At 33.3% G+C, this 27,034-nt stretch overlaps 1 protein-coding gene across 2 annotated transcripts in view; it reads left to right on the forward strand.

Annotated features, from left to right (window-relative positions):
• The window catches only part of LOC145248005 (protein kinase C-binding protein NELL2a-like), an 841,882-nt gene that overhangs the window by 288,707 nt on the left and 526,141 nt on the right, over positions 1 to 27,034 (forward strand). The window contains exon 1 of one of the 2 annotated variants that reach the window (XM_080109695.1): positions 25,932 to 25,989. The exons of the other annotated variant lie outside the window; for it this stretch is intronic. Within the exon in view, the coding sequence (XP_079965821.1) occupies positions 25,977 to 25,989 (13 nt within the window). The 5' untranslated portion in view covers positions 25,932 to 25,976. Of the gene's footprint in view, positions 1 to 25,931; positions 25,990 to 27,034 lie in introns of those variants that run through there. 2 annotated transcript variants of the gene reach the window in all.

Below are 27,034 nucleotides of genomic sequence, written 5' to 3' on the forward strand. Positions count from 1 at the left end.
CGGATGAGATTCCATGCGGTTATCATTGATCAGCTGGTGCCTGTCGTCCAAACGATTATCGGAATGGACGTAATATACCGACTTGGAGGTGTCACAGTCGGCAGCAATTTTCATTCATATATTTTGCGGAAACTACTTTTTATATGTAAGTTGATTCTAAAATGGATAAGTATCGAAAATTTCACGAAAATCTGATTATTAGTTGATTTTTGCTAGATTTATAAAACATGGGTATGTTTTCGCGTTCGGAATGCCTACTACATGGGAACGTTATTTTAAATCGCCAATTATGTTAACACAATATTGTCTCGCAATTTCATTATTTTCGTTCGATGAAAACATTTTTTTTTAATTATTACTAGTTTATTTTGCCATTCATGTTTTAAATGGTACAAAAGTTATATTGATAATATTAATTTATAATAAAGTTACATCGTTTTACATATAGGTGAGGTTAATTCTGTGGTGATTTTTGGAGATGCCTAGGGAAGACGCTATAAAGACAGACAGACATTTAAAAGAGAAAGAGAGAGAGAAAAGATTTGAAAACATAGAAAGAAATAAAATCGAACAGTCGTTTAGAAGAGAAAGAAAAAGGGAGAAAAATAACAGACAACTTCGAGACGGTGAAGAGAGCACGACGAATTTGTATCTCTAACCGAAAAAGATGAGAAAATATGAAGGTAGAGGAGGGAAAGTAATAGTTCAGAAGGCGAGAAACAGCGAAAGACCACTGCACTTTTAGACGAGGTGATATAGAGAATCCAAAATAAAATCACGAAAAAGGAAAGAGAACAATAAGAAATGAACAGAAACTATTTCTCGATCAGCGGTAAATCTTTTGTGACGTATCAACATCTTAGCAGATGATAAATGAACGAATGAAGAAATCAAGGGCGAAATTCCGCAAAGAATGACGACAAAATATACGCCAGAATGCTAAATAATACAAAACATCTATACTTTTTCCAACACCACGAATATGAGATTCTCCCTAATAATAAAATCGAACAAAAAACAAAAAGCTCCCAAATGAAAGATAAGAAATGTTATCTTCCTCGTTGACAAAGTTTCATGGACCTTGTTAATATGACTTTTTTTCGTTGAATTTAAAAATAGGTTCTATAAGTCTGATAGCTTGATCATCTTTCCTTGCTTTATTTTTCTTCTTTTTATATTTATCATCAATTTTGATTAATAAAATCTATATAATAATTGTTTAACATTTCGTCTTTGATATTTCTGCATATATTAATTGTTTGATATTTCTATTATCTGTGTCTTGGGAATAGAATTGCCCATCACTGTTTCAGTGTTATTTTGCCATAAATCTGGGGAAATTTACATTATCTTTTTCTTATCAAGTTATAAAATTTATCAATTTGTCTTGTAAAAAATTTTGGGTTCCTTTTTTACTTTCTTTTATCAATTTGTTACGTATATATATATATATATATATATATATATATATATATATATATATATATATATATATATATATATATGCATAGGGGACATTTGAAGTGTTTCCAAGAGGTGGAAACGTGTAAGTGTCTACTATTCATTGGAATGTTCAATTTTTATTACTCTTTTATTGGGCTGTGTCGAGTCGGCTGTGGTCACTCCTGTGTTGTGTTTCTCTCTCTCTCACTCTCTCACTCTGCTTGGGTTTTTTCTTTTTATATATATATATATATATATATATATATATATATATATATATATATATATATATAACCAAGATAACAAAGAAAACAATTTTCATCATAATGTGTATTTTTCAAGAGTATTACAATTGTTTCGACACTATCCGGATATCCAACAGTGTTGTTCAAAAATATTCCAGATTAACATTTCATCAGACATATTGAAAAAATACAATCGGCACAGATTTTGATCCCGTCATTAACGGCATCAAGCAGTAGAATCTTTTTCGTATTAGTGTGGAATTTTTTGGGACCCCTTTTCAGTATTTCTATTTTTAGAATTCAAATTTCGTTAAATCGTTAATCCTTATACTACCTTAGACCCGGATGTTTTTCTGACATAATTAGATCATTTTAAATCGTTTTATAACTTATTATGTGTTAGTTTTATTTGTTATTCAAATTCTTGAACTTACCTGCAAATATGTTACACCTCTGTTCTATTTACTCGCAAAAGTTTCGTATCTTGTTTTTTTCTGGTGTTACAGATCGATTCTACTTAAAATTGTATTTCCTTAGAAGTGGATTGTTATTAAACGTTTATATCAAAATAATTATTTTTTTCATAAAATAAAATGAACTCTACATTCCATTCTTGTTGCTTTAAGAGTTTGACAGTTAAAGTAGTTTTTTTTTATTTCGTTTTGTTTACTTTTCGAAGATCCGATCTAAGAAAATTCTTTTCGGAGGGGGATAATTCCGAATTACTAATTTTATTGCTATGCCTAAATCTAAAGTTTGGAGTTAATACTAATCCTAATAACGAATTCGTTGTTTTTTCGATATTACAAATCGATTTTACTTAAAATTTTATTTCCTGTGTAGTGGATCGTTATTACAAGTTTATTCTAAAGGAATTTTTATTAAGATAAAATAAAATCTACATTCTAATTTTACTGTTTTCCAAAAAAGTCATACGTTTTCCTAATACCACATTTTGGTTTTATTATTTATTAATAATCTTTTTTTTTTAATTTTGGGGGACAAATAAAAATTACCTTCACGATGTCCATTTAATTTTTTATTTTCCATTTATTTTCAATATTATATATTACTAGAAATTAATTTTCAAAATCTTTTCCCCGTTATTTCTGGCATTTCGTTACTCCAGAGTTTTTTTTTTTGCTGTTGAATTTATTAGGGTTTAATTTTATTTTCCTTCACTATTATTAAGATAAACGCTCTTTCTATTACCCTGTATTCAGTTATAATCATTTGATTTCAAGTATGTTTAGTTGAAGACCTACTCAATCATTTAAATATTTCACCATTTTGAATTTTAATGTTAAATTTATATGTCCTTTCTATATTTTAGTATTAGTATATACTGTGGATTCCCTTTATAAATTTACTTCAACGAGATTTAAGGCGCGAAAGCTGAAATTTATGTTTATGAAGACAACTTGGTATAGCTTCCAATTTTTTGTTTAAAATTTCTTTCTCTGATGATCACTATGTAATAAGCTTCAAGTAAGCACATATTACATCTTTATGATTTGCTAGGTTTGTATTTCCTTATTTTATCTCATATTGACCATTTTCTTCGAATTCTTTATTACTTTTTACGTAGTTCCTTAATCCAATCCCTTAATGCATTTGGGTTCTTCTTTTTATTTTTTTGGTTTTATTCTTATTTACATTATTATTCCTATCCCTATTAAGTTCGTTCTCCGGTCCGATTTTAAAGAACGCAATGTGATTCCTGAATCAGTCCTTAAACGGACGACCCGTACCCCCCAGGTATACTCTCCTACTGTTACCCACCATAACTCTACTTTTGTATACAATTTCTGAAATTAAGCAAGAAACCTCATTCGTTCGGTATTCTACAGATGTTTCTCAATATTTAATTCACCTGATTCAGTTCTATTGTAATTCAACATTTTATTGATTGTACCATTATAGTGTTTGCAAGATCGTCAGCATTTCAGGAAGAGAGTTTGACTGTGTTCTTATAAATTATTTTACATAATCTATTTTCCGGTGGAAAGTTTTTATCAATTATTTTATAAAATGTCTTAAGGGTATTATTTTTGAATGTACTCACTGAACGGCGGGTTAAACCCAAATTCGATTTCTCCTATTTTTACTCTTATAATCACCCTTATGTGCTTCCTCATAGTTTTTGACTTCGTCTTCTAATTCTTCTTCTTATTTTTAAATCTTCGCATTTCCTCTTCTTTTCATGTTGTATGAAATCGTGTGGTTTATTCTGTTATTTTTATAATTAACCTCCTCTATGCATTTAATTTTCCCATGGTGTCCAGATCTAAATAAGGCTTCATTGTAGTAATCCTTATTTTTGCTGAATAAATTTTCATTTTCAGATAGCCCAGATATTTCTTTAGATATACTGGGGATAATAGTTTTTTCATGCATTTGAGATTATTGGAATCATAATCTATATAGAATAATGTTTGGTTTGGTTTTGTGTCATTAAATTTTAGACATATGCCTGAAATGTTCACCCTCTTACAGTTACTGTTATAGTTATTTCTAATTTAAATCTTCATAGTTTAGTCTGTATTTCGACCAGTTGAGTTAACGAAATAATGCATCATCCGCATATATACCTCCATTTAAACCGGTACTTTTTTACTAATCTCTTTCAGTATATATAGACCTACCAGATGAGTTACAGTCGCTGAGTCCGGGGATCCTATAGTTACATCAAAGTTGTTCTCTCTATCATTTCTTGTCCATAATTCATCCTTATATCTAATTAAGGTTTTTTCTATTTCTAGTTTCGTTGTGTCTGTTTCATTTTGTGCTAAATTTAGTGCTTTCACAAATAGATCAGGAGTTATTGAAGAATATTATAAGTCAATATCAAACATGATGAATTTACTAGGTTTTTGTTTGTTTGTTTTTTTAGTTTTCTGGAACCAATCTATTATCTCCCCTAAGGAAATCAGAACTTTATGTTTGATTCTAGATTTTAGAGATGGAATAATTATGTCCAGTATTTTTTTACTTATATTGCCTTAATCGGAAACGCATGGTGCAATTAATCTAATACTAGGCTTTTGGAAGCCAGGTTTGTAATCTTTTCAACAAAAATCTACGGTTGAGAATTATATATACTTCTTTTAATCCTGAATATTCGTTTTTTTCACATAGTTTCAATGGTTGTAAATTTATGCTATAGAGGTCCTTGTCATTTGCTTTTTCATATTTTTTATTAAGCCCACTTTGAATAACATTATCATATGTCCATACTATAAATGTTCATCGTTTTATCTGCTGAAACTATAATGTTTGGATCGTCTTTTTTATGTTCTGTTTATGTTTTCTTTTATTTTAGGGTTTAGGTATCTGTGTTTTTTAACCATTTAAATATTTAACCAAGTTTAGCATGTCTAATTTTGTATCTGTAGTAGGCAAATCCTAGTTTTAATTTTATATAATTTTCCATAATTTATATTTCATTTTATTCTGTGGGGATTCCATCAGCATTCTTATCCAGTGTATTGCGTTGTTCTCATTCTCTTCATTTTGGGTGTTGTAATCGAATGCCCTCCTGTAATGAAGAATCATTAAAAATCAGTACACACCTATTTCTTGTGTGGTTTCATGCAGACAAAAAGAAACAATGGCTGTACTTCCAGTTTCATGCTAATCTAACTGATCGTTTTATGCAAAAGCCTAACTTTTATAGAGATTCGGTAATTTTTGATTTGGTGACAGAAGAAACGAATCTTGTGAGCAGAGAGTTTTGTTTTTGCAGTGGAAGAAATTAGACACCAGAGTGATAGGAACTTTTTTGTTTGTTTGTTTTTCATTCATTAATTAATTATTTAATATTTTTTATCTAAAAGTGTAATATGTAAAAATATATCAACCAATGGCAATTTGCAAAAGTTTAGCCAAGTAAATTGACTCGAATATTAAGCTTCATGATTATCGTTCCTTTAATCGAGCATTTATATACTTTTACAAAACCAAGATAACAAGGAATATATATATGTATATGCATATATATATATATATATATATATTCATTTAACTTTTAACAAGGAATATATATATATATATATATATATATATATATATATTATTGTTGTAACTTCCCTATGAGAGAGAGAAAGAGACAAAGAGAGGATAGATCAGAATAATGCATAGCTCAACAAATTGTTTTGGAGCTTATATAAAATATAAACTCCAAAGCAAAGAAAATAAGAAAACGACTAATGCATATACACTTATTCGTTTATTCAATAAGAATGATACATCAATAAGGAGTGTAGAATAAATAATACTCTTTATGCCATCGTATTTCGAAGCACAGTGCTTCTCATTAGTAGAGGAGATAAGATGCTTGGTTACATATTAGGGATGCAACGTCTAGCATCAGAAGCCAAATAATATATGCTGTCCATCATATACACATTATATATCCTTGATGAACACATTTATCTAAAATACATATATACATATGCACACATACATATATATGCATATGTATACATCTATAAAAATCCCAAATATACACATATATCCATACATATATACATTAACAACCACGTGGGTCTATACGCACAGCTATGCAATGTCACATTGCTTACTATTTAAAGCTTGATCCATACATATTAATATTTGATTATTCTATGAGTATAATACCAATATAATATATGTATTTATGTGTATGTATGTATATATTCCAATAATGGCTAAAACGATTCAAACCTGTAATTAAAAATAGAAATAAATTAACTGAAAATATACAGAAACTACAATGTTTGATATCAGGTTTTAATTTCTATCGATTAACCCCACGCACAACTTGAGTAAAGAAAATATTTTTTTTAAATATGTAAATTGATATTTTTTATTTACATTTGGTTATATTTGTTTAGCTTTTTAGTTTGAAAATGATTTTAACTTGGAATGAAAATACAATGAAAAATTTGAAACGCTAAAAATGTAAATTGTTTTTATTATTTTCCGTTTTGTTTATATTAGAATTCTTAAAACTAAACTCGTAAACCGGAACTCGTAAACCGCAAGGACTAAACCGGAAACAGATGGACGGTTTCAAAGCCCAAGCAAAACGATTTGCAAAAACGATATATATATATGTGTGTGTGTGTTTGTGTGTGTGTGGTTGTGTATGTGTCTGTACATACATATATAATTATGTGTCTGTACATACATATATATGTATGTATGTATGTATATATATATATGTTTTTATGTACGTATACTCCTGGCCTTCCCGTATGGCTTTTCACTATGCCCAGCGGACCTGTTCTACTGATAAGAGGGGTGTCTCAGGCGAGTCACTGGCGACATAAAACCAGTAGCTCCGGGCAGATGGTGCTTATTAGTCTTGCAAGACAGATCATCTAGGAGAAGGTTACTCTGATTTCAAACCACCGTTGTCTCGTGTGTATGTACGAGTGCATGTATGCATATGTATATATTGTACTTGTCCTCATTTATGAGTGTATGACGCATCACATACATGCTCCGGTACGTAAAGATTCCCTGGTTGGTGTTAGGGGGCGCATTAATACCACTAGGAGTCATGGGCCCTAAATGATTGTTCTGACATCCATCTAGAAACTGAATCTTTGAACTAAAACCTGCGATCCACAAATTTACCGATCATCTTGCTTTTTAAGCTTGTCATTGGGTCATAGTTGTGGGGATTTTGTGAGTTGTATTGGTGTCGTACAAGCTTCTGCCACTTAAATTCATCGAAGTACAGAAATCCCAATGGTTCTAGATCATTCTTATCTAATCACTTTTCAAAGTCCTATGGCGAGGAAGGCATGGCGACATGTGCAGACTTAATCGGTTGGCAGCAGTCATAATTTCACACATAGGCGGCAAAAATATTTTCCTAACGTCGTTATGATGTTCTGATTTATTCTGATAGGGACACTTTCCGGCGGAGATTTTTGTGAATGAGCAGCCCTATTTAGGGACAGCACTGCTCACTCATTGTATGGGAGGACGCTAGAAAAGTTGCACTAACTGAACATAAGTTGTTTGAACATTAGAACTCTTCTTGATCTAGAAATAAATGCATGTCCAGAACGACAAACGGCACTGGTTATGAATGGGCTACAAAGATTAAACATCGATATAGCAGCTTTGTCTGAAACACGTCTATCAGGTGAAGACCAAATTGCTTAAGTGAAGTCGAGTTACACACTTTTCTGGAAAGGTAAACCGGAGGACATGAAGCGGGATGGTGGCGTTGGTTTTGCCATCAGATCCACTCTTGTGGAAAAGATTGAACATCCAACTGGAATCACTGATTGTCTCATGAAGTTCAGGGTCCCTCTGGCTTGTGGTCGCTACTATTCTGTCAGTGTATGCACAAACCATGGAATTTACGTAAGAAAGCATCATGTCCGTTTATGAGACTCTTCGAAATACCATTGCTGCTGTATAAATTGAAGAGAAGCTGATTGTACTCCGCGATTTACATGCGCGTGTTGGTCAGGACCATGACATATGGGGTGCACATGGCCGTTATGGGATCGGCAAGGTTTACAGTAATGGTTTATTTTTACTTCATTTTTGTTCGGAATTTAATCTTGCTATGTCTAATATATTCTTTCGTCAAAAGCGTAAAATTAAAGTCACATGGACACACACCCCGATCAAAGCATGGACATATTATCGACTTTATACTCACACATAAAAGTGACATCAGAAACATGTGCAATGTGCTGACTGTAAAACTGATCACAATTTGGTACGTGGAGAATTTAAGCTCTGCATTCGTAGAAAGATTCAAATGGCAGGGCTTAGGGTTCAAAAACATGTTCATAAGAGATCCTGCAATTCGCGTGGCTTTTGAGGAAAAACTAAGCACACTTGAGTTTGATGATACCTGGGAAACTTTTAAAGATCAAGAATATACTTCTGGAGTAGAGATACTTGGTCTGAAGAAGTCTGTACACAAAGAATGGTTTGATGATAATGATCAAGAGATAAAGGCTCTCTTGAAGGAGAAAAAGGTCCTCCATGAGAAACTTTTGAATGGCAGTCTCAGAAACAGAACGGCTGTCGACAGAAAATAGGAGCATAAGACAATTTTACTCAGAGAGCTTAGGAGAATGAAGAATATGGGGTGGTCCAATATATCTGCAAAGGTTCAATCTGCTTACGACTGGAAAAGCACCAATGATCTATATAGTCTTCTTAAGCATGTTTTTGGTTGCAAGCCTGCTCTTTTTGTACCTTTACTGTCGAAAGATAGGTCAATTCTCATCAAATATCCAGATAAAATCAGAAAGCGATGGATGAAGCACTTTGCTGATTTGTTTTTCAACCCATCAACTGTCGATGAAAATGTCATTAGTAGCTTGCCTCAGCTTGACATTCTTCATCATATGGATAAGTTACCCTCATTCGTTCAGGTTGTCTCTGCTATGGGGAGGATAAAGATTGGGAAAGCATCAGTCTGCATTTCCATTGAGCTGCTTCAACATGGAGGGATGCATGTAGCCAATGCATTACACACGCTGATCGGAAAGTCTTGGCTGGGTTCACCAGTACCACGGGTTTGGATAAATGGTAAATTAGTTACTCTCTACAAGGAGAAAGGATCAAAGTCTGACTGCGATCATCACCGTGGGAAAACGATTCTTGAATCGGCAGGGAAGGTGCTGGCGAGAGCCTTGTCGGATAGGCTCATCGAAAACATCTGTCCGTTAATCATTCCTGAGTCGCAATGCAGTTTCACTGAGGGTAGAGATACTATAGATATATTTACTGCAAGGCAGCCGCAGGAAAAGTGTATCGAACAACAGTTGCCACTTTATCAAGTATTCGGGGACCCTACAAAGGCGTTCGATACCGTAAACAGACAGGCCTTGTGGGTAATTCTTGGAAAGATTGGATGTCCTCATACCTTTGTCAGGATGCTTCAAGAACTCCACAGAAATATGAAGGTTCGCATTGTATATAACGGGAAACTATCTGGGGAATTTGCCATTGACAACGGTGTGGAACAGGGGGATATTCCAGCTCCAGCTCTGTTCTCAATTTACTTCGCAGTGCTTCTTGCATATGCATTTAAGGATTGCGATAAAGGTGTCTTTCTCTGCTTTAGGACTTCTGGCAAAGTATTTAATCTAAGAATTCTAACATTTGGAGGTCAAGTTAGGGAACTGCTCTATGCTGATGATGCTGATTTTGTATCTCATTCGGTGCGCAATATGCAAAATATAGTGAATTATTTTTTTAGCAGCATGTGATGCCTTTGGCTTAACTATCAGCATTGAGAAGATGAAAGCGATGTTCATCTCTGCACCTGGCGCTCCGTACATTAAACCAAACATCTATGTGTGTAGGGGGGGGGTAGGCTGGATGTTGTGGACACGTTTGTGTATTTGGGTAGCACACTCTCCAGAGATGGCTCTCTGTATGCGGAGATATTTCTTCGCATCCAGATGACTAACACGGCATTTGGAACACTAGAAAAGCAGCTGTTGTGTGATCGTGACATTTCTGTTAAAACCAAGTGTTTACTCGTGTGCATTCGCTTTTGCTTTTCTCATCTGAATATTCGACAACACAACGTCGGCACTTGAAGCAACTTGAGAGATTCCATCAGAAATGCCTCAGACGAGTTCTAAACGTGAAATGGTAATCTCTGACACCTGACACGGATATTCTTGGAAAAGCTAGGTGTTTGAGCATGAAGCAACGGTGATGAGGGACCGGTTGCACTGGGTAAGTCACGTTGTTCGAATGGAGGATGTGAGGCTGCCTAAGCAGTTGTTTTACGGAGAGCTTAAGACTGGGAAACGTTCTCAACATCAATCAAAGAAGCGTTTCAAGGATTGCATAAAGGACGATCTTAAAGCTTTTAAGATTCCTGTTCAGAAGTGGGAGACCCTGACAGAACGCTAGCCTGAATGGAGGAGTCTAGTTGGATGGGGGTTCTGAATTTTATGCAAGGGAAAAAATCACTTATGCTGAACTAAAGAAAAGCATTCGGAAGGGGAACGTGTCGGTTTTGCCCATTGAATTGAAAAACGGGACATATGAGGCTTCTAATCGCGTCCTCCTCTCAAAAGCAGCTTGCATTAACCACAAAAAACATATGCCATCAGCAAAGTGAGAAAAAAAAACGTAGCCTCAAGGGAAACAAGTTTTAACGCACAACTACGTGTGGCAGACTACAAGTCTAATGCTGGCCTGAAACGTCATATGCGGATTCACGGACGGGGTTTAAATGTCGCTGAGAATTAACCTGATAACTATGATGAGGTCGATGGGGGGACATTAGGACGGCTAACGTATGTAAAGACGATGCAATTAGTATATATACATATATATATACGTGTGTGTGTGTACGTATGTAGGTATGTGTATATGTCAGGTCATGTCATATGCTACTGGTATCATGTAACCCAGTACTACCTGCCTCATGGTCGGGTCACCGGCGACTAAACTGGTTCCCCCACCAGACTTGTTTGGTGAGGAGGGTGGTTAATCTACCTGAAGGATTAAAAAAAAGACCTTCTGAAGGGCAAATGAACCTTTTTTCGGGGTCAACGGCCAACTAGCACCGTGTGCGTTTGTGTGTATGTATGTTTGTTTTGGGGTGGAGAGGGCTCCCATAAGCCGTGGTGAACGCAACCTTTCTAGGAGAAGCAAATCTCTGATTTAAAAAACTATAAAGCGGGAAACCAGTATCCGCATTAAGCTGGTCTACAGTTTAACTTGTTGCTGGCTATCTTGCTCTTGCTTGTTGCTGGATCTCAACATTTTGAACCGAGAGAGAGAGTTAGCTGTCGTACAAAGCTAAGACTCTGTAACATCATCTGTGTATAGATACTCCCTCAGGCATTTGTCTATTAAAATGGTCCTGTGCCGATAGAAGTCATTTTTGGGCTTATGACCTTTAAGTGTCTCAGTGTTGCAATCATCATCATGTGTATATATGCATATTTAAATATACAATATAATCAATTACATATATCCGAAAAATTCTTTTTTATTAATATCATTTTTTACGGCACATTTTTGTGCAAACAACCGTGGATTACATCTAGTCGTTTGTTTAATAATTTTCCTATATATATATAGTGTAAAATTTTGTTGAAAATTCAAAGACTAACGTTTTCTTTTTTATAACCTTCTTTTATTTCCTGGATTTTTCCATTACATTTCAATAGTGGGTAGGCAATTTTACGATTTATGTCCCCACCAACTTCTTCCGATGTTTATCCATTAGCTTTTTATAACAAAAGGTACATTTTTAACACGCTGAACATCGTATTGGAGTAAAAAGATTTCCAAAGCCATGCCTCCCCACTTCCTCCATCTTTTGGGATTATGTGTAGAGAGTTCTACGTTTTAACCCGTAATTTCTTATTTTTATTTTTTATTAATTAATTATTTATTTTTGTTTTAATTTCATTTTTTTCTATTAGTTTATTCCAATTATCGTATAATTTTATATAATTTTATTTCTACATTTATGCGTGTTTACTTTAATATTCCTGTTTTGCTTGGTGTGTGAATTCGTATTATTCCTCGATCCTTCTGTTTAAAGGGGGACACGCTCATGGAATCATTTTATATCTAGGATTACCTCCCTTGCATCTGTTATCTTTCCTTATATTATACGTTTCGTTTTTATTATTTTATTTTTTCCTAATCTGCTCTAGTGCGCGAAATTAAATATCTGTTTCTGTGCAAACAACCGTTGATAACAGCTAATCGTTTGTTTAATATTTTTTCTTTTGATATTAGTATGATTCTAATATACATAGGTTGCATCTTTTCGATTTGCTAGGTTTTTATTTTCCTCCTTTATTAATTATTTACCATCTTAATTTAGATTCAGTTTTATTTTTCTTTAATTCCTTAATCCATACCGCTAAAGTGGTTGAGTTTTTCTTTGTTTATTTCCGGTTGTTTTCGTTATTGCTATTGGTTCTCTTTCTATTTTCGGCGTAGTAGTTGTGGTTGTCACTATTGTTATGATCCTTTCTACCATTGTTTTCATTTTTATCCACAGCGTTGTTGTTTTCGTTATTTGTGGTGTTATTTTCTTTCTTAGTTTCAATTTTAAACGATGCTAGGTGATTGCGATATCTCTCCTTAAAACAAGTACCGGTGCTCCCTAGATATACTTTAGTTTCATTATTTGTTATAACTTCGCATTTGTATACTACGTTTGAAGTTAAACAGTCCCACCCATTGGGCATTCCGTAGGGTCCCGGCAGTAACATTCTTTTACATTGTTAGATTCATTTTCTGTCCTATCTCTATTTTTCAAAAATTTGTTTAATTTTGTGTTATTTGAGTATTTGTTAAGTTCGCAGTCGTTGTGGAGGATAGCTGAACAGTGTTTTTGTTAATTATCTTACTTAGTTTACTATCTTGCGGGAAATGTTTGTCTATAATTTAGTAAAATTCCCTTGGGTTGTTATTTTTTATGTGGTAGCTGAACGGTGGATTAAATCACGTCTGGCTCTTCTTTCTATTTTTCTTTTTAACTTCTCTTTCAGTTTTATTATGGTCTATCTTTTCATTTTCTTTTTTGTGTTTATTGTATGTTTTATTTTTTCATTTGTTTTTGCTCTTTTTTTATATTTCCTCGTCGAAATGATGTGAGATATTACATTTGCATTGTTTATTGTTCTTTCTGTATTGTTTTGAGTTTCCTTAACAAATTTAATTTGTTCTTTATATCCTGATCTAGCTAAGGCTTGGTTGTAATATTCCTTGTTTTTATTGAATAATTCTTCATTTTCTGATATTTTGGATATTCTTTTGGAGATGCTAGGTATAATTGCTTTTTCATACTATTCGGATGCTTGTGATCTATGTAGAATAGCGTTTGGTTGGGTTTATGCTAGGGTTCATAGGAGTTGTTGTCTAGATTCAGGGTTATGTCAAAGAAGTTTACGCATTTATGGGTTGGGTCTATTGTTATATCTAGGTCAAGTTTACTGAAGAATTATTCATTTTTTTTTCAAATAACCTATTTGTTGCGTTTATGTAGAATAATGCATCATCCCAGTATAGTCATCCTCTTAGTCCTGGAATATTTTTATATAGTTCACTTAGTATATAAAGGCCTACAAAATCGGTTACTTGTGCACTATCCGGGTCTCCATTGTAACGTCGAATTGAAGTGTCCGTTCTTTCTGGTCCATAATATGTTATCATATTTAATTAGAGTTATTCATGCTAATCTTATTATGCCGAATTCTAATTTTGTTATCTTTGTTAGTTTTCTAGCTAGTTCTAGTGCTTCCTCGAAGAGATTTAGTGTAACACTGAAGAGAGGCCACATCAGACCTGTAGGGTTGATGTGACGTTTCTTTTGGTTAAAAATAATGTTTTGTTCCCGAACGATGATCGGGTTTTGAAGGAACAAAAATTATTATTAATTTTTTTTTGTCAATAAATTCTGAGCTAAGTCTGTTGTTGAGATGGCGGCGGCAAAAGTGCCTTTGTAGCAAAAAGTTAAATCACATTCTAAACTTCAAAAGCGAAAAAGAATGCATAAAATATTTTAGCCAAAATACACAGGCGTTTGATCTGAAATAGCCGAAATCATAATTGTACAAGAACCAGAGAATTGGGGATTGCACACCCGCAATTGGCAAAACTATGAGCCAAGTTTGATCTGTGAGTTTGACAGTTGAAAAAGTCGGGTTGTTTTTTTATCTGAGAGAAACACACGCAGTGACTCGGCATTGTGTTTTAGAACAAAGAATAGGAAAAAATGAATTGTCCGAAATTTCAAAACAATAATACATATTTTTATGACGTATCGAGACTTGTCATTTGGTGAATCAGGTCGAACGAAAATTGAAGTTATGAAATATTTTTGCTCGGATTGGAAAATGTGTTGTCCGATAAGTTCAAAGCGACAAATGCATTCTTGGTCTTTTGACGTAATCAAAATGTCTGATATAATGGAATGGCCGACAACCAGAACTTAATTCAAAGATAAACTAAAATTCCTTTGAATTATCAAAGCGAAAAATGAGATCAATAGATAATTTTAAAACAAATAAAATCGCGTGATTTACTTTAAGTCAAAGGAAAGATAATTTTCCTGGATATGGAAAAATTCCATTAGTAAGCCAGGGAGGAGTTAAATAATACAACGTGTAAGTTGGGCGTTAATTAAAGGAGGAGTCAATCCAATTTTGGAAATGGACCAATGAAAAAGGGCCCTGTCGAATTATAATCAACCAATGAGAAAAGGCCCCGTCGAATTATAATCAAGCAATTTGATTGGTCGATGACGAACAGGGGTGTCGTCATCATTCCATAATTGTATTATAAAAGAAATGAAAAATCAGAGATTAAGTGAGAGTCCGGGTCTGAGATTGGGAATCAGAGTCAAAGAGAGCTAAATCGAGTTGTTCCGTCTCGGCAGAATCACCTCTCCTCTCTCTCCCCCTCGCTTGTTGCCTGATAACTCAACGCTTATAACGTGTCGATCACTTAACGAGAATTACGCAAAGTCCACGATACCGACCAGGTATTTCAACAACAGAAGCTCAGTTGTAGAACTAACTGCTTGCTTGAATTAATTGTCAACTATATGTATATGCTGTAAATACTTCTTTTATGAATTTCCGAAATATATATTATATTAACCAACCTCCGGAGTTTTATTGCTGATGTGCGTTGATCCCTATATGTGTATATTTCTTTATTTGCCATTTGTGACACCGTATCCGTCAACGAACACCCAGAATAACTAGACGATCCACGGAGAACAGGCCTTGAGGACCGAGCATCCGAGAAGAATCCCAAACGCCTTAACGAAGAACTCACTGGGTGACGCGACGTACTAACGGTTGGCAGACCTGGTTGCCCAGTCGACATATCATAACTGTACCGACCAGGGTGCAGATCATAACTGGGCCGCGATCAGAGGTTCAAGGTCGTGTAAGACCACGTTGCAAGGTCACATGGTGAAATAGAGGGGTAATAGGAATCTATATCAAACGTAAGGAATTTTCTATTTTTGTCTTGAGGCAGTGCGCCGAACCATATATGTATGTATGTATATATGCATATATATATATATATGTATGTATATATGTATATATATGTATGTATGCATGTATGTATATTTATGTCAGGTCATGTCATATGCTACTGGTACCATGTAATCCAGTACTACCTGCCTCATGGTCGGGTCACCGGCGACTAAACTGGTTCCCCCACCAAACTTGTTTGGTGAGGAGGGCGGCTAGTCTCCCTGAAGGATTAAAAACAAGACCTTCCAAAGGGCGAATGAACTCTTTTTCTGGGTCAACGGCCAACTAGCACCGTGTATATTTGTGTGTGTCTATATATGTATTGGGGTAGAAAGGGCTCCCGTAAACCGTGGTGAAGGCAACCTTTCTAGGAGAAGGAAATCTCTGATTTAAAAAACCATAAAGCAAAAGACCAGTACCCGCATTAAGCTGGTCTGCAGTTTAATTTGTTGCTGGCTATCTTGCTCTTGCTTGTTGCTGGATCTCAACATTTTTATCCGAGAGAGAGACTTAGCTGTCGTACAAAGCTAAGACTCTGTAACATCATATTTGTATAGATACTCCCTCAGACATTTGGGATCATGGATTTTAAATGTCTGAGGGAGTGGCACTCGTCTGACAAGACGTTGCAATCATCTATATATATAAAAGCCAAACGTCTGTGTGTATGTATGTTTGTTTGTAACGCTAAAACTTTTGAAAGACGGAACCAAACTTGACAAATTTGGTATCATATCGAAGCCCCATCACTCGGATGACAAATATCGAAATTTCACGTCAAACGGACCACTAGAAGTTGGTCAACTGATCAGTTATCTTCGAGGGGGCCCCCCAAAAGACCTGTCATTATCTATATATATAAAAGACAAATGTTTGTTTGTAACGCTAAAACTTGAGATGAAAGATTCCTCTCCCCTAAGAATAAAACATATGTTCAATATCTGCTTTTGTTTTTTCATTGTTTATACGGTCCCGAGCAACGCCGGGTAGCCCTGCTAGTCATATATATATATGTATATTTATATATGTACATATATGTATGCATATATATGTATACATTTATATGTATGTATATATAGATGGATGTGTGTTTATATAGGTATGTATATATCCATGTAAGTATTATGTATATATATGCATGTGTGTATTTATATATAGTTGTATGGATATATATGCATGCTTGTATGTATATATATGTTTGCATGTCTGTATGTGTATATATGTAAGTATATGTATTTATATGTAAGTATGTATATATGCATACAAATGTATATATGCGTAATAATATATATGTATATATATGTATATTTATCTATATACCTATAATTCCGTATTCCTTTGGTGTGTAGTGATATTCATATTAAAAACCCTATTTTTCTATTTATTTAAAAAGAAAATACAATTTTCTTATATATGAGTTATCGAATTGCATTCATTAGCAAAAGATCTAACTAATTTGCATATTCTTTTAAACATTCATTTTTAATTAATTCCCTATTAGTTTTTTTCAGTTTTCTGATAGGGTGATCACCTTTAGTTAACTATTACGGGTAATTATATTCATGCAGATATTCTACATGATTTTTTTTTTGCTCAGCATACACCTCCAAACACCCGGGCAACGCCGGGCTGAAATGCTAGTATATATATATATATAAAAGTGAACGTGTCTGTGTGTGTGTCTGTGTACATTTCCCTACGCACTAACTCTGTCAATTTTTAGTCTACAGACTAAAAATTTGATATACAGGGTATTGAGATTTGGGAAAATCTACGTGATCGGGTTTCGGCCAGAAATTTGGCTGTTAAGGGTCAAAGTTCAACGATTTGACCTTTGAGAACTCTACCAAACTCCTCCGACAATTTTTGGTCTACACACTTGACATTTTAAATATTGATTCCTTGGACATAGATCTAACTTAATAACTTAATTTGAGCTCAAAACAATAAATATTAAGGGGTCATAATAGGGGTCAAAGTTTAAAAAAATTACCGTTTTTTTTTCTCTCAGCATACACCTTCAAACACCCGGGCAACGCCGGGCACCCATTGCTAGTATGTATATATATGTAAGTATATATATATATATATATATATATATATATATATATATATATATGTAATTATTTACTATGATAATCATCAGATGAATAATAAATGATTATTCTCATGCCTACAGACAGTATTTAATGCTTTCACAATCATCACTGCAGAAAGTGACGCTTGCGGCTAATCGAAAGATTCACACCATGCTACAAAATCACCTGTAACTCGATTAGTGAGGAACGTTCACCATTGTCAACGTCAACCGCAATGATAATCACGGGAAATTTAACATTTATAGAGTCAAAAAAGGTGTAAACTTATTTAGAGGCTCTTAACAGATCAATCAGCACGCACCCAATGCCATTTGACCGGCTTTTTATTACTCAGACAACTTCTAAAAGGGAAAAATAATAATAAAGTGTATATTATTTTAACCACAGATACTCGTGTTTCATGCTTTCGCCATCATCAGTACAGGAAGTAACGATTGCTGCTTTGACTTCATTGGTAAGACAGGTTACCTATGGGCTACCACAAACCGCCATAGTAATCAGGGGAAACTTTTACAGTTATAAAACCAGATACATGCATAACGTTATTTAGACGATCTAAAGTGATCGAGCGACCGAAAGTCGCGGTATCACATACAAGACCAGCGTACCGCTTTTTTTTTATCTCCCAGCCAGTACTCAAATTTTAAGAACTTCTTACAGAGGTGAAATAATTATAAATTATAAATATTTTTTTTTTTATGCACTACTTTTTTATCCTTTCGGCAATCATTAGTGCAACAAATGACGATTACCGCTGGTCGAAGGATTAGTACCCAGCAATGAAGCCATCTTTGACTCCATAAATGTGATAAACTTTCAATTAAGCAGAATTGATTTGGATTTTTGAAAACTATTATATGTTAGCATTTCAGCCCGGCGTTGCCCGGGTGTTTGGGTGTGTATGTTGAGCAAAAAAAAAAAAGTGGTAGTAGGAAGGCAGGCTCGAACCCGTATCGCAAAGGAGGAAAAGAACGTTCTTTTTAGACATGATTAAGCAGAAAAGAACGGTTTTTTAGACATGATTAAGCAGTGATTATCAATGTATGTTCACACACACACACAGACAATTTCACTTTTATATATATATATATATATATATATATATATATTGATTACAGTGAATAGAAGCAGACTATGACAACTCGAAACAATGTCAAATTCAATTGAACACACATTGCTATTTACAAGCCGCTCTATGGTTGAATAACTGCGCTGTATAATTCTTAATAGAATTAGTTCATAAACAAATTATAGTCGTATGAATCAGCATCGTTCAAGTTTTTAACACATTTTATTCAGTTATTGCAATTTTTCTTTTAGATTCTTTGTGGTATCGCGTACTCACAAAATGAGTAACATCTGTATGTGAAAGTGATTATACAACATTGACAAGATTCGAACTTGGCACGCCCAATCCTCACTCCTCGTCAATATCCACTTCACAATTTCAATCACAACTTTTCCTTCTCCCCTCTTCTTTCTTCTTCTTTCTTCTTCTTCTAAAAATAACACGAATTCACATGGATTCACTGAGCCGATACATATAAAGAGAACCGCATGAAAGTTATCAATCTCGATAAGTCCTCGTGTTTCTATAGAAACAGCTGAGTTCGAACTTTGCACACCCTGAAAGCGATGGTACTCATTTAACCTATTACGTACCTCAGCACACCTAGATAATATCGTTAGTTTAATTAAACAAAAAATTAATCATTCAATTATGTTTTATCATTTGAAATAATCCAGCAAACATTATGCTAATTAATTACTAATTACTTAATTTAAGTGCAGCCTTTTAAGTGATAAGTTATAAGCATGTTAGGCAGTTCGGAAAGTAATTACATTTTTACCAGAAAGGATACAAAAACAAATGTTAGGGAAATTGATTTAAATGTCATGCATAAAAATTGTAATTAGTTTTAAACGAGTGCAGACCACCGAGAAAGCACATTCGTGATACGACGTTTTAAAAGTCTGTGTATTGCCCGTCAAAAATGTTTGAAAGTCAGTTTTCAACTTCATTGTTTTTGAACACCGTCAGAAACCATGACGAATGTGGAGCAATTCGAATATAAAATCATTTAACATCAAATAATTGAGTTAAACGTTACATATCCAGCAAGCTTACTTAGATTTTTGCAACTTGTTAAATATTGAGCAAGTGAATCTGCTCAGATATACATTTGTTCGGTTAGAATAACAGGAAATGAAAGCTTCGCAGGAGTCATCTTGCTAAACTTCAATAAAAAATTGCTATCGGGTTGGAATTGATAGAAACGAGCATGTCGTCACATTGATTAAAGATAGAGTGCGAGGTAGAGGTTTTAGCAAATCTATCAAAAGCACTGCACACGTGAACATATTTATTTCAAAATGTTCAGATTAGACATGATTAAGCAGTGATTATCAATATCCAGTTGGAACGAAGATCATGCAGACTAAATCTCGTCATCCTTCCAACAGTGCTTTGCTTCTTTTTTGGAAATATAAGTTTGGAAAGATTACATTAAGTGTTCATATAAGAACAAACAATTAACAATTTATAATTATGAACTTTATTCATGAATGATACAAGATAGAAACAATGAGCCAATCTTTCTTCCTCAGTTTAGTTCCTATTTCGTTTGAGTGACAAGTATTATCTAAAATTTCTCAAAAGAATTATATGCATCTTTAAAAAAAGGAATCCTTAATGACCCGTTACATTGTTTAATGGCAGTGTTATTTTGGAATGTCAAAGTTAAGAGATGCAATGCAATAAATGTTGGCCTATGTTAGGGATCATTATCATGCCAAATGTCATCAAGATTGAATGAGGGAATAAATTCACAAATAAGTTGACTGCCACCATGGTGGCGGTTCTTGAAATGGTGGCGACCCCAATTTGGCGTCCACCATCCCTAGGTGGAGAGTTTATGAAGAGCCAGACTAAATATGATCTTAGCTTTTGACATTGACCTTGAAAAATAGTGTGCACCATCCCTAAATCGGGAACCATCATTATATCAGGTTAGGTCCAGTAAAGTGAGATGTAGGAGAGTATATATACATAGGCTATGACCTTGACCTTTGACCTTAATCTTGAAAATGGTGTGGATTATCCCTAAGTGCACCATCATCATGTCAGGTTTGATCATGATCGATCCAGATATGTGAGCTCTACACAGACACACACACACACACACACACACACACGAATACTACTACTTTATATATACAGACAACAATATTTTAATGCCTACAGAGAAATTTATTCTGGCAATAAAATCAAGGCGCGAGCTAGTGACAATTGTGTATCGCTATACATCAGTAGCATGTAAGAATGCAATATAGGATTAAAGAACGTAATGCGTAATTGATAGAATGTGTGTCAACGTAACAAAAGGTTTTAAAGAAATGGAACAAGATAAGCATGTACGACAACAAAACAGAAAAAAAATTGTGCACGAAATGTAGGTGTTGCTCAAACTATCCGATTTTATGTGACCGGACGGCGAAAGTTTGTTTATTTCGTGAGTGTTTCTTTTTGTTTTGTTTTTTACCGTTTGGAATTCGCTTATTCTCTTGAGCAGCTGATGAGAACTGGCTGTAACTTGTTAAAGCTGAACACTGAGGGTTCTGTTAGAACTGTGACCAATCTAGAATAATTCCCCGTTTCTTCGATGAGAGGAAAAGAAGAGGATAACTTACGAGTGAAAATCGTGCTGTCTTATTGTATAATAATGACTTTCCGTAGAAAAATCTAAAGTTTATGATAACGGATGAAAGCGAGTGATAATATAAGCAAACCCTGCAGCATATATTGGCTACTAGTCTACGTGGCGTCTGCGTTTACAAAGTTATAACTTTTATTTCTCGGGCGAGTATAATCTTTCCTATTTTAATATATATATATATATATATATATATATATATATATATATATATATATATATATATATATATGTGTGTGTGTGTGTGTGTGTGTGTTTGCCAATATACATGCACTACGCAGTAATGTTAGTTTTGATACCTTCATTTAACGTCTATCTTTTCTTTGTTCTTATTGCTGGCCGATCTTAACAAATCTACTGTTTTCTTATTTATTTCACACGTGTCTATTGATGATAATTTTTTTCAAGAAATTCCCTACCCCTGTTGTTTTTATATATTTTAATATAAACTCCATTTTACAATTCATTGTGAGTTAAATATAAAATAAATCGACCCACTTTTTCTAAAAACATTTAAAGGAATCATGAAATCGTATATTTTGCTGAACCTAACATTTTTCAGCTGTTTTTACTGTGTACATTTATATATACCATCCTTATATGCACATTAATTCACCGGACATGTTTTTGTGTTTTTTTCGATTTTTTTTAAGTTTTAACTTTTTTTTATTTAATATTTTAAAATAGTTACCGTGCTTATTCTTATGTTTTGATTACCCCCCTCCCTCACCGCCCGGGTAAACGTTCGTTTTCTGTTTTGTTTTTTTTGTTTTTTTAGTTCATTTTTTTTTACTTCGCTTATTCTTATGTATTGATTAACAACCCCCACCCCCGCCCGAGCACACACACCTCCAAACACTCGGGCAACGCCGGGTACCCCCCTGCTAGTACTTTCATAAATCAGAGTCCATTTTCTGTAGGCTGTTTTTGAACCCAGTCAACGACGGGTACTTTTGCTAGTATATATATATATATATATATATATATATATATATATATATATATATATATATATATATATATATATATATATATACATACTACCAACACATAGACTTTTTAGGAACTTCCAAACTAAGTAAATATGAGATCATTAAACTTGAATTTTTGTCATCACATTATTTTGGACAGTTATTGTTTTCTCGGGAATGGGTTTTCAATGACCTTACATGGAAAATGTATACATGGAAAACTTATAAAGTTGGGACGTTCTTCTGTTTTTTTTTTTTTTGTTTGTTTTTTTTTCGAGGGGGTCTCTCCTAATATTTTCCGTGTTTTTATTATTTGTCTCCTTTTTATTTTATGCCTTTCCATTTTTGTTATCTTTCTCTACCCGTATTTGATTTCGTACTTTCTTGTTGGTGTAGTAAAATATGCCATAAATATATTTCTATACCTTTCCCTTTATATATATATGTATTCACAGATTATAAGAAGGCTATAGCAATTAAGGAAACCGGCTGTTGTATTGACGTGACGTATGAACAAAAATGGACAAACGAAAAAAGTTTATTTGTTTTATTATTTTATTAAACTTCATATATCTATTTATTTTTCACGATAATCACAATTACTGATTTGTATTGTGGTTCTCTTAAAACTAACTGGATATATAAAGTTAAATGAAATAACAAAACAAATAAGACTTTTTTTGTTTGTCCATTTTTGTTCAATGTCACGCCAATGCAACAGCCAGTTTCCTGAATTGCTATAGCCTTCTTATACGCTTTCATATCAATTTACCAGCAATACTTTAAGCAAACAACATTTCTCTATCATATATATATATATATTTCAGACTGCCCGGGCTGTTCGGTCGTAAACAATGCTTAAAATGACATTTTAATTTATGCAGATTTCGTATTTATTACTATAAATTTAATTCTCTATTGATTATTATATTCTGCCCATAGCATAGTAATATATATGTATTAAAAATATTTTTATGGTTGCATAATTTTATTTAACATTTGAATACTATTAGGTGAAGTGACATTATTATTAATTGTTAAGGTATATTTTTATAGTTTTAACATCTATTATTAAAGAAAAAAAATGTGGTAACGAACAGAAATCAAAATACAATTTTCGAAATATTTTTCCTTAACTCTAATTAAATTTTTAAAACAAACAAAAATTAGACAAAAGGGGCAAAATTGTTTTCCATACTATTTTTTATCTTTGTATCTTTAGCAATTCTACGTCTTTTGATCACGTTTTAAACGATGTTGCCCCTTGTCACCGACGTTTATTTTAAAAAGTATCGACCGAAAGGCGTTCTACTTTGACAATATCATATAATACATCCGGATATATTAATAACCATTGTTACCTGTTGATATTTGGACTTTGCTTATAATTAAAATTTTATTATGTCATAAAATGTTTATTAATTTTGTCAAAAATTGTCTTAGGTATCGAAATATTTTATAGCTTTGTTTAACATAACAGTTTACCTGAATATTCAATATATTAATATAGAGATCTGTAAGATTTTATTTCTTATATACATCTGATATTATTTTATCGTCTGAGAATTTTGCAGCGAATGAGACCATTTTAAATAGAAGTTCTTTATTTCCAACCATAACTCTTTCCAATAATTGTGGAATACTTGTGTATCTAATTTGTGTGATTAAAATATATAGGGAAATCCCCAGGGTTAAAATACATTTATTAACTCAGATTTAACTACAGAAGATTATTGATTTTTTTTCATTATATTTAGTTTGTTGTTGATTAAACTTAAGTATGTTGGGTTTCAAATTATTGAAAGTTTAAAAGTTGTAATTAACGGAACAATATATCAATATAGAAAAATTTTGAACTTTAATGTCAGGCGAATAAAAAATTTAGAGACTTTTAATGGCATTCTAATTTACTCGAGGAAAGTTTCATTTTTACAATCGTATAATTTCGTTAACTCTTTCAACAATTTATGTTTATTTCCTTTGCAAAATCAAATGCGAGAAATAATTGACTCAAGTTTATGTATTTCTCATGCTACGAGTATGTCAGCTACTATTCTGATATATAAGGAAGAGATTTGACTTTAATTAATGATAAGTAAAACAATAAATAAAAACGTTTATCGTTTGACACAGATCGAATATCCATTAGTCCGTTTCAATTACAGGAGGAGGGGTTGTCGGACAAATGCGAAGTCATTAGATTTTATCGCTGGATTTAATGTTGTATAAAATGGTTAATCTGATAAGAAAATCTCATAAATGTTCGATACTAGGTACACTAGCCGATAAATCCTTTCATTTCATATAATGATTCTGTATTTGGCATTGCTTTCTCCGATATCTTTCTAGTTATAATTCTTTCTAGTAAGATCTCGGGTACTACATAAAGGACCACAATGTCTCAAGTGAACAGGTTTCTCTGGTACGAACTGGATCGCCAGTCTGTGTCATTAACTGCTTAGCAACCGGCACCTTCCAGCCTATACACGTTTCCATAACATTTAAGATGAGGTACTGCCATTTCTGTCTTTTTAAACCTGGCAAGGGTCTTCTTGGTTGACACCAGTTTTACAACCTTACGGTCGTTATCCTTTTTTGACGATATTACTTATACGGAGTATTGCTATTTACATGTTCGTTTTTTTTTCTCGTATCCAAAATCCATGGAAGTTCATAAACTACGACAATAAATAACTGAAGAAAGACATAGAGTACTACAGCTGAAACGTCGTGAATATGACAGCAACCAAAACAAGTGAAACAGTTCTAAACATGTAAATAAGATTAAATAACTAGTTTGTTGGTAATCGAACACAGTTTTATTTTAAAATTCTATTTTATTAGTTGTATTTATATAGCTATGCTGAAAAATCTATTTTGAATGGATTACACCTTTGTTATTTAATTTAAGGCTAGTAACAAAGAAAGAGAATATTAAGTTTGTTTGCAGACTGTTATCTGCACTTTCTTAAAAGGATATTTTTAAATCGCCAAGAAAATGATTAGAATGATATGAGGAACATGGTTTATACAGGTTTCATTAACAAATATTCAATAAATAACTGGAAAAATTGAGATACATATTTAAAGTATCACTAAACCAGCGAAATTAAACTGACGGCCAATTATATCCTCGCAAATCAAACTCATCTATTAGATTCGATAGGCAGAATGATTAGAAACCATTTTGAGTTCTAATGCACTTTCGTGCAAGGACAATTTAAAGTAGGAGCTGTTTTTTTAGTGTAACATTATTTGAACAGGGTTGTAATTTGTATCAATTCACACAGCGGTTATATCATTACTTCGTGATGCCAATAAATGAGAGATTTATCTTCTGACAGTCAAACAAAAAGACAAATCTAAAACAAATCAAAGAAATATTTTAATCCTATTTTTTTTAGATAATATTTTGGAAAAGCACAAATTTTTAATGTTTTATTTTATTTATTTTAGGTACGTATGACCATCCTCCATTCTGGGACTTTTACATACGAGGATGGAACGAGAAGGTACGTTTTCTGTAACATTCATTTTCTACATACAAACACGTTTTGTAAAACAGTTTACTCACATCTTCTTACTTGCAAAGGTATATTTTCTTATGAATGCCCGTAGTCTTTTAGATGACACCTTCTTACTTGGAGCAATTTGTAGTATCTGTTCTGATATTACGCTTCATATTTTATGTCTTCTGTCATAGAATGAGAAACTCTCATAGATAAGAAAATTTTAAATGTTGTCCACATAAATATTGTTTGTTTTGGGGAGCTTGATCTTTTCCACATTTATAAACTGACAAATATGCATAGGTTCCGATATACTGCGATAATATAAAGGTATACACATTGATTCATGTGTGAATGCTAGTTAAAGCCCACACAATGCAAAATACATTATATACAGCATTGCTATGCCTTCATAACAGTCTATCAGTCCGCCATATCAAGATACGTACTTTTAAAAACATACATTACGCACGGAACAGATACACACGCAAAACTAGACACGCAAACAAAACATATTCCAACAAAAACACAACATTCTCTTACACGTACTTATATACACATCGGCACATAATTAAAACAGCACGAATATACATCTCCGTGAGGAAAGAACATACACAACGGCCCCTCATTCAATACACATTAAAAAAGCACACATATACAAACACACTCTTCAGAGAAATGTTAAAAATACAAAAACATAATAGACACACAGATAAAATAAATAAACACATATTTTACACAGAAAAAATATTCGCCACTGAGTGCTGAATAGTCTAACAGGGAGGCAACACTATCGGATGAAAATAGAATAGTCCCGACATCGGATGTATCACATGGAAAATGCAAATGTTAATTTTTTTTAAACGGTACGCAGCTTTTTCTTATATCTATCTATCTATCTATCTATCTAGGTGGGTATGCATGTGTGTGTATGTCTGTCTGTATTTATGTGTGCTTATATAGTGCATGCTTTTATATATGTACGCGCATTTCTTTTGTCATTTCATAATAATCTTGGAGAGTTAAATTATATAAACGATTGTAAGCC

The sequence above is a fragment of the Euprymna scolopes genome, chromosome 26 (genome assembly GCF_053919585.1).
Source record: "Euprymna scolopes isolate OS-2025 chromosome 26, ASM5391958v1, whole genome shotgun sequence".
In the NCBI taxonomy this organism is placed as follows: domain Eukaryota; kingdom Metazoa; phylum Mollusca; class Cephalopoda; order Sepiida; family Sepiolidae; genus Euprymna; species Euprymna scolopes.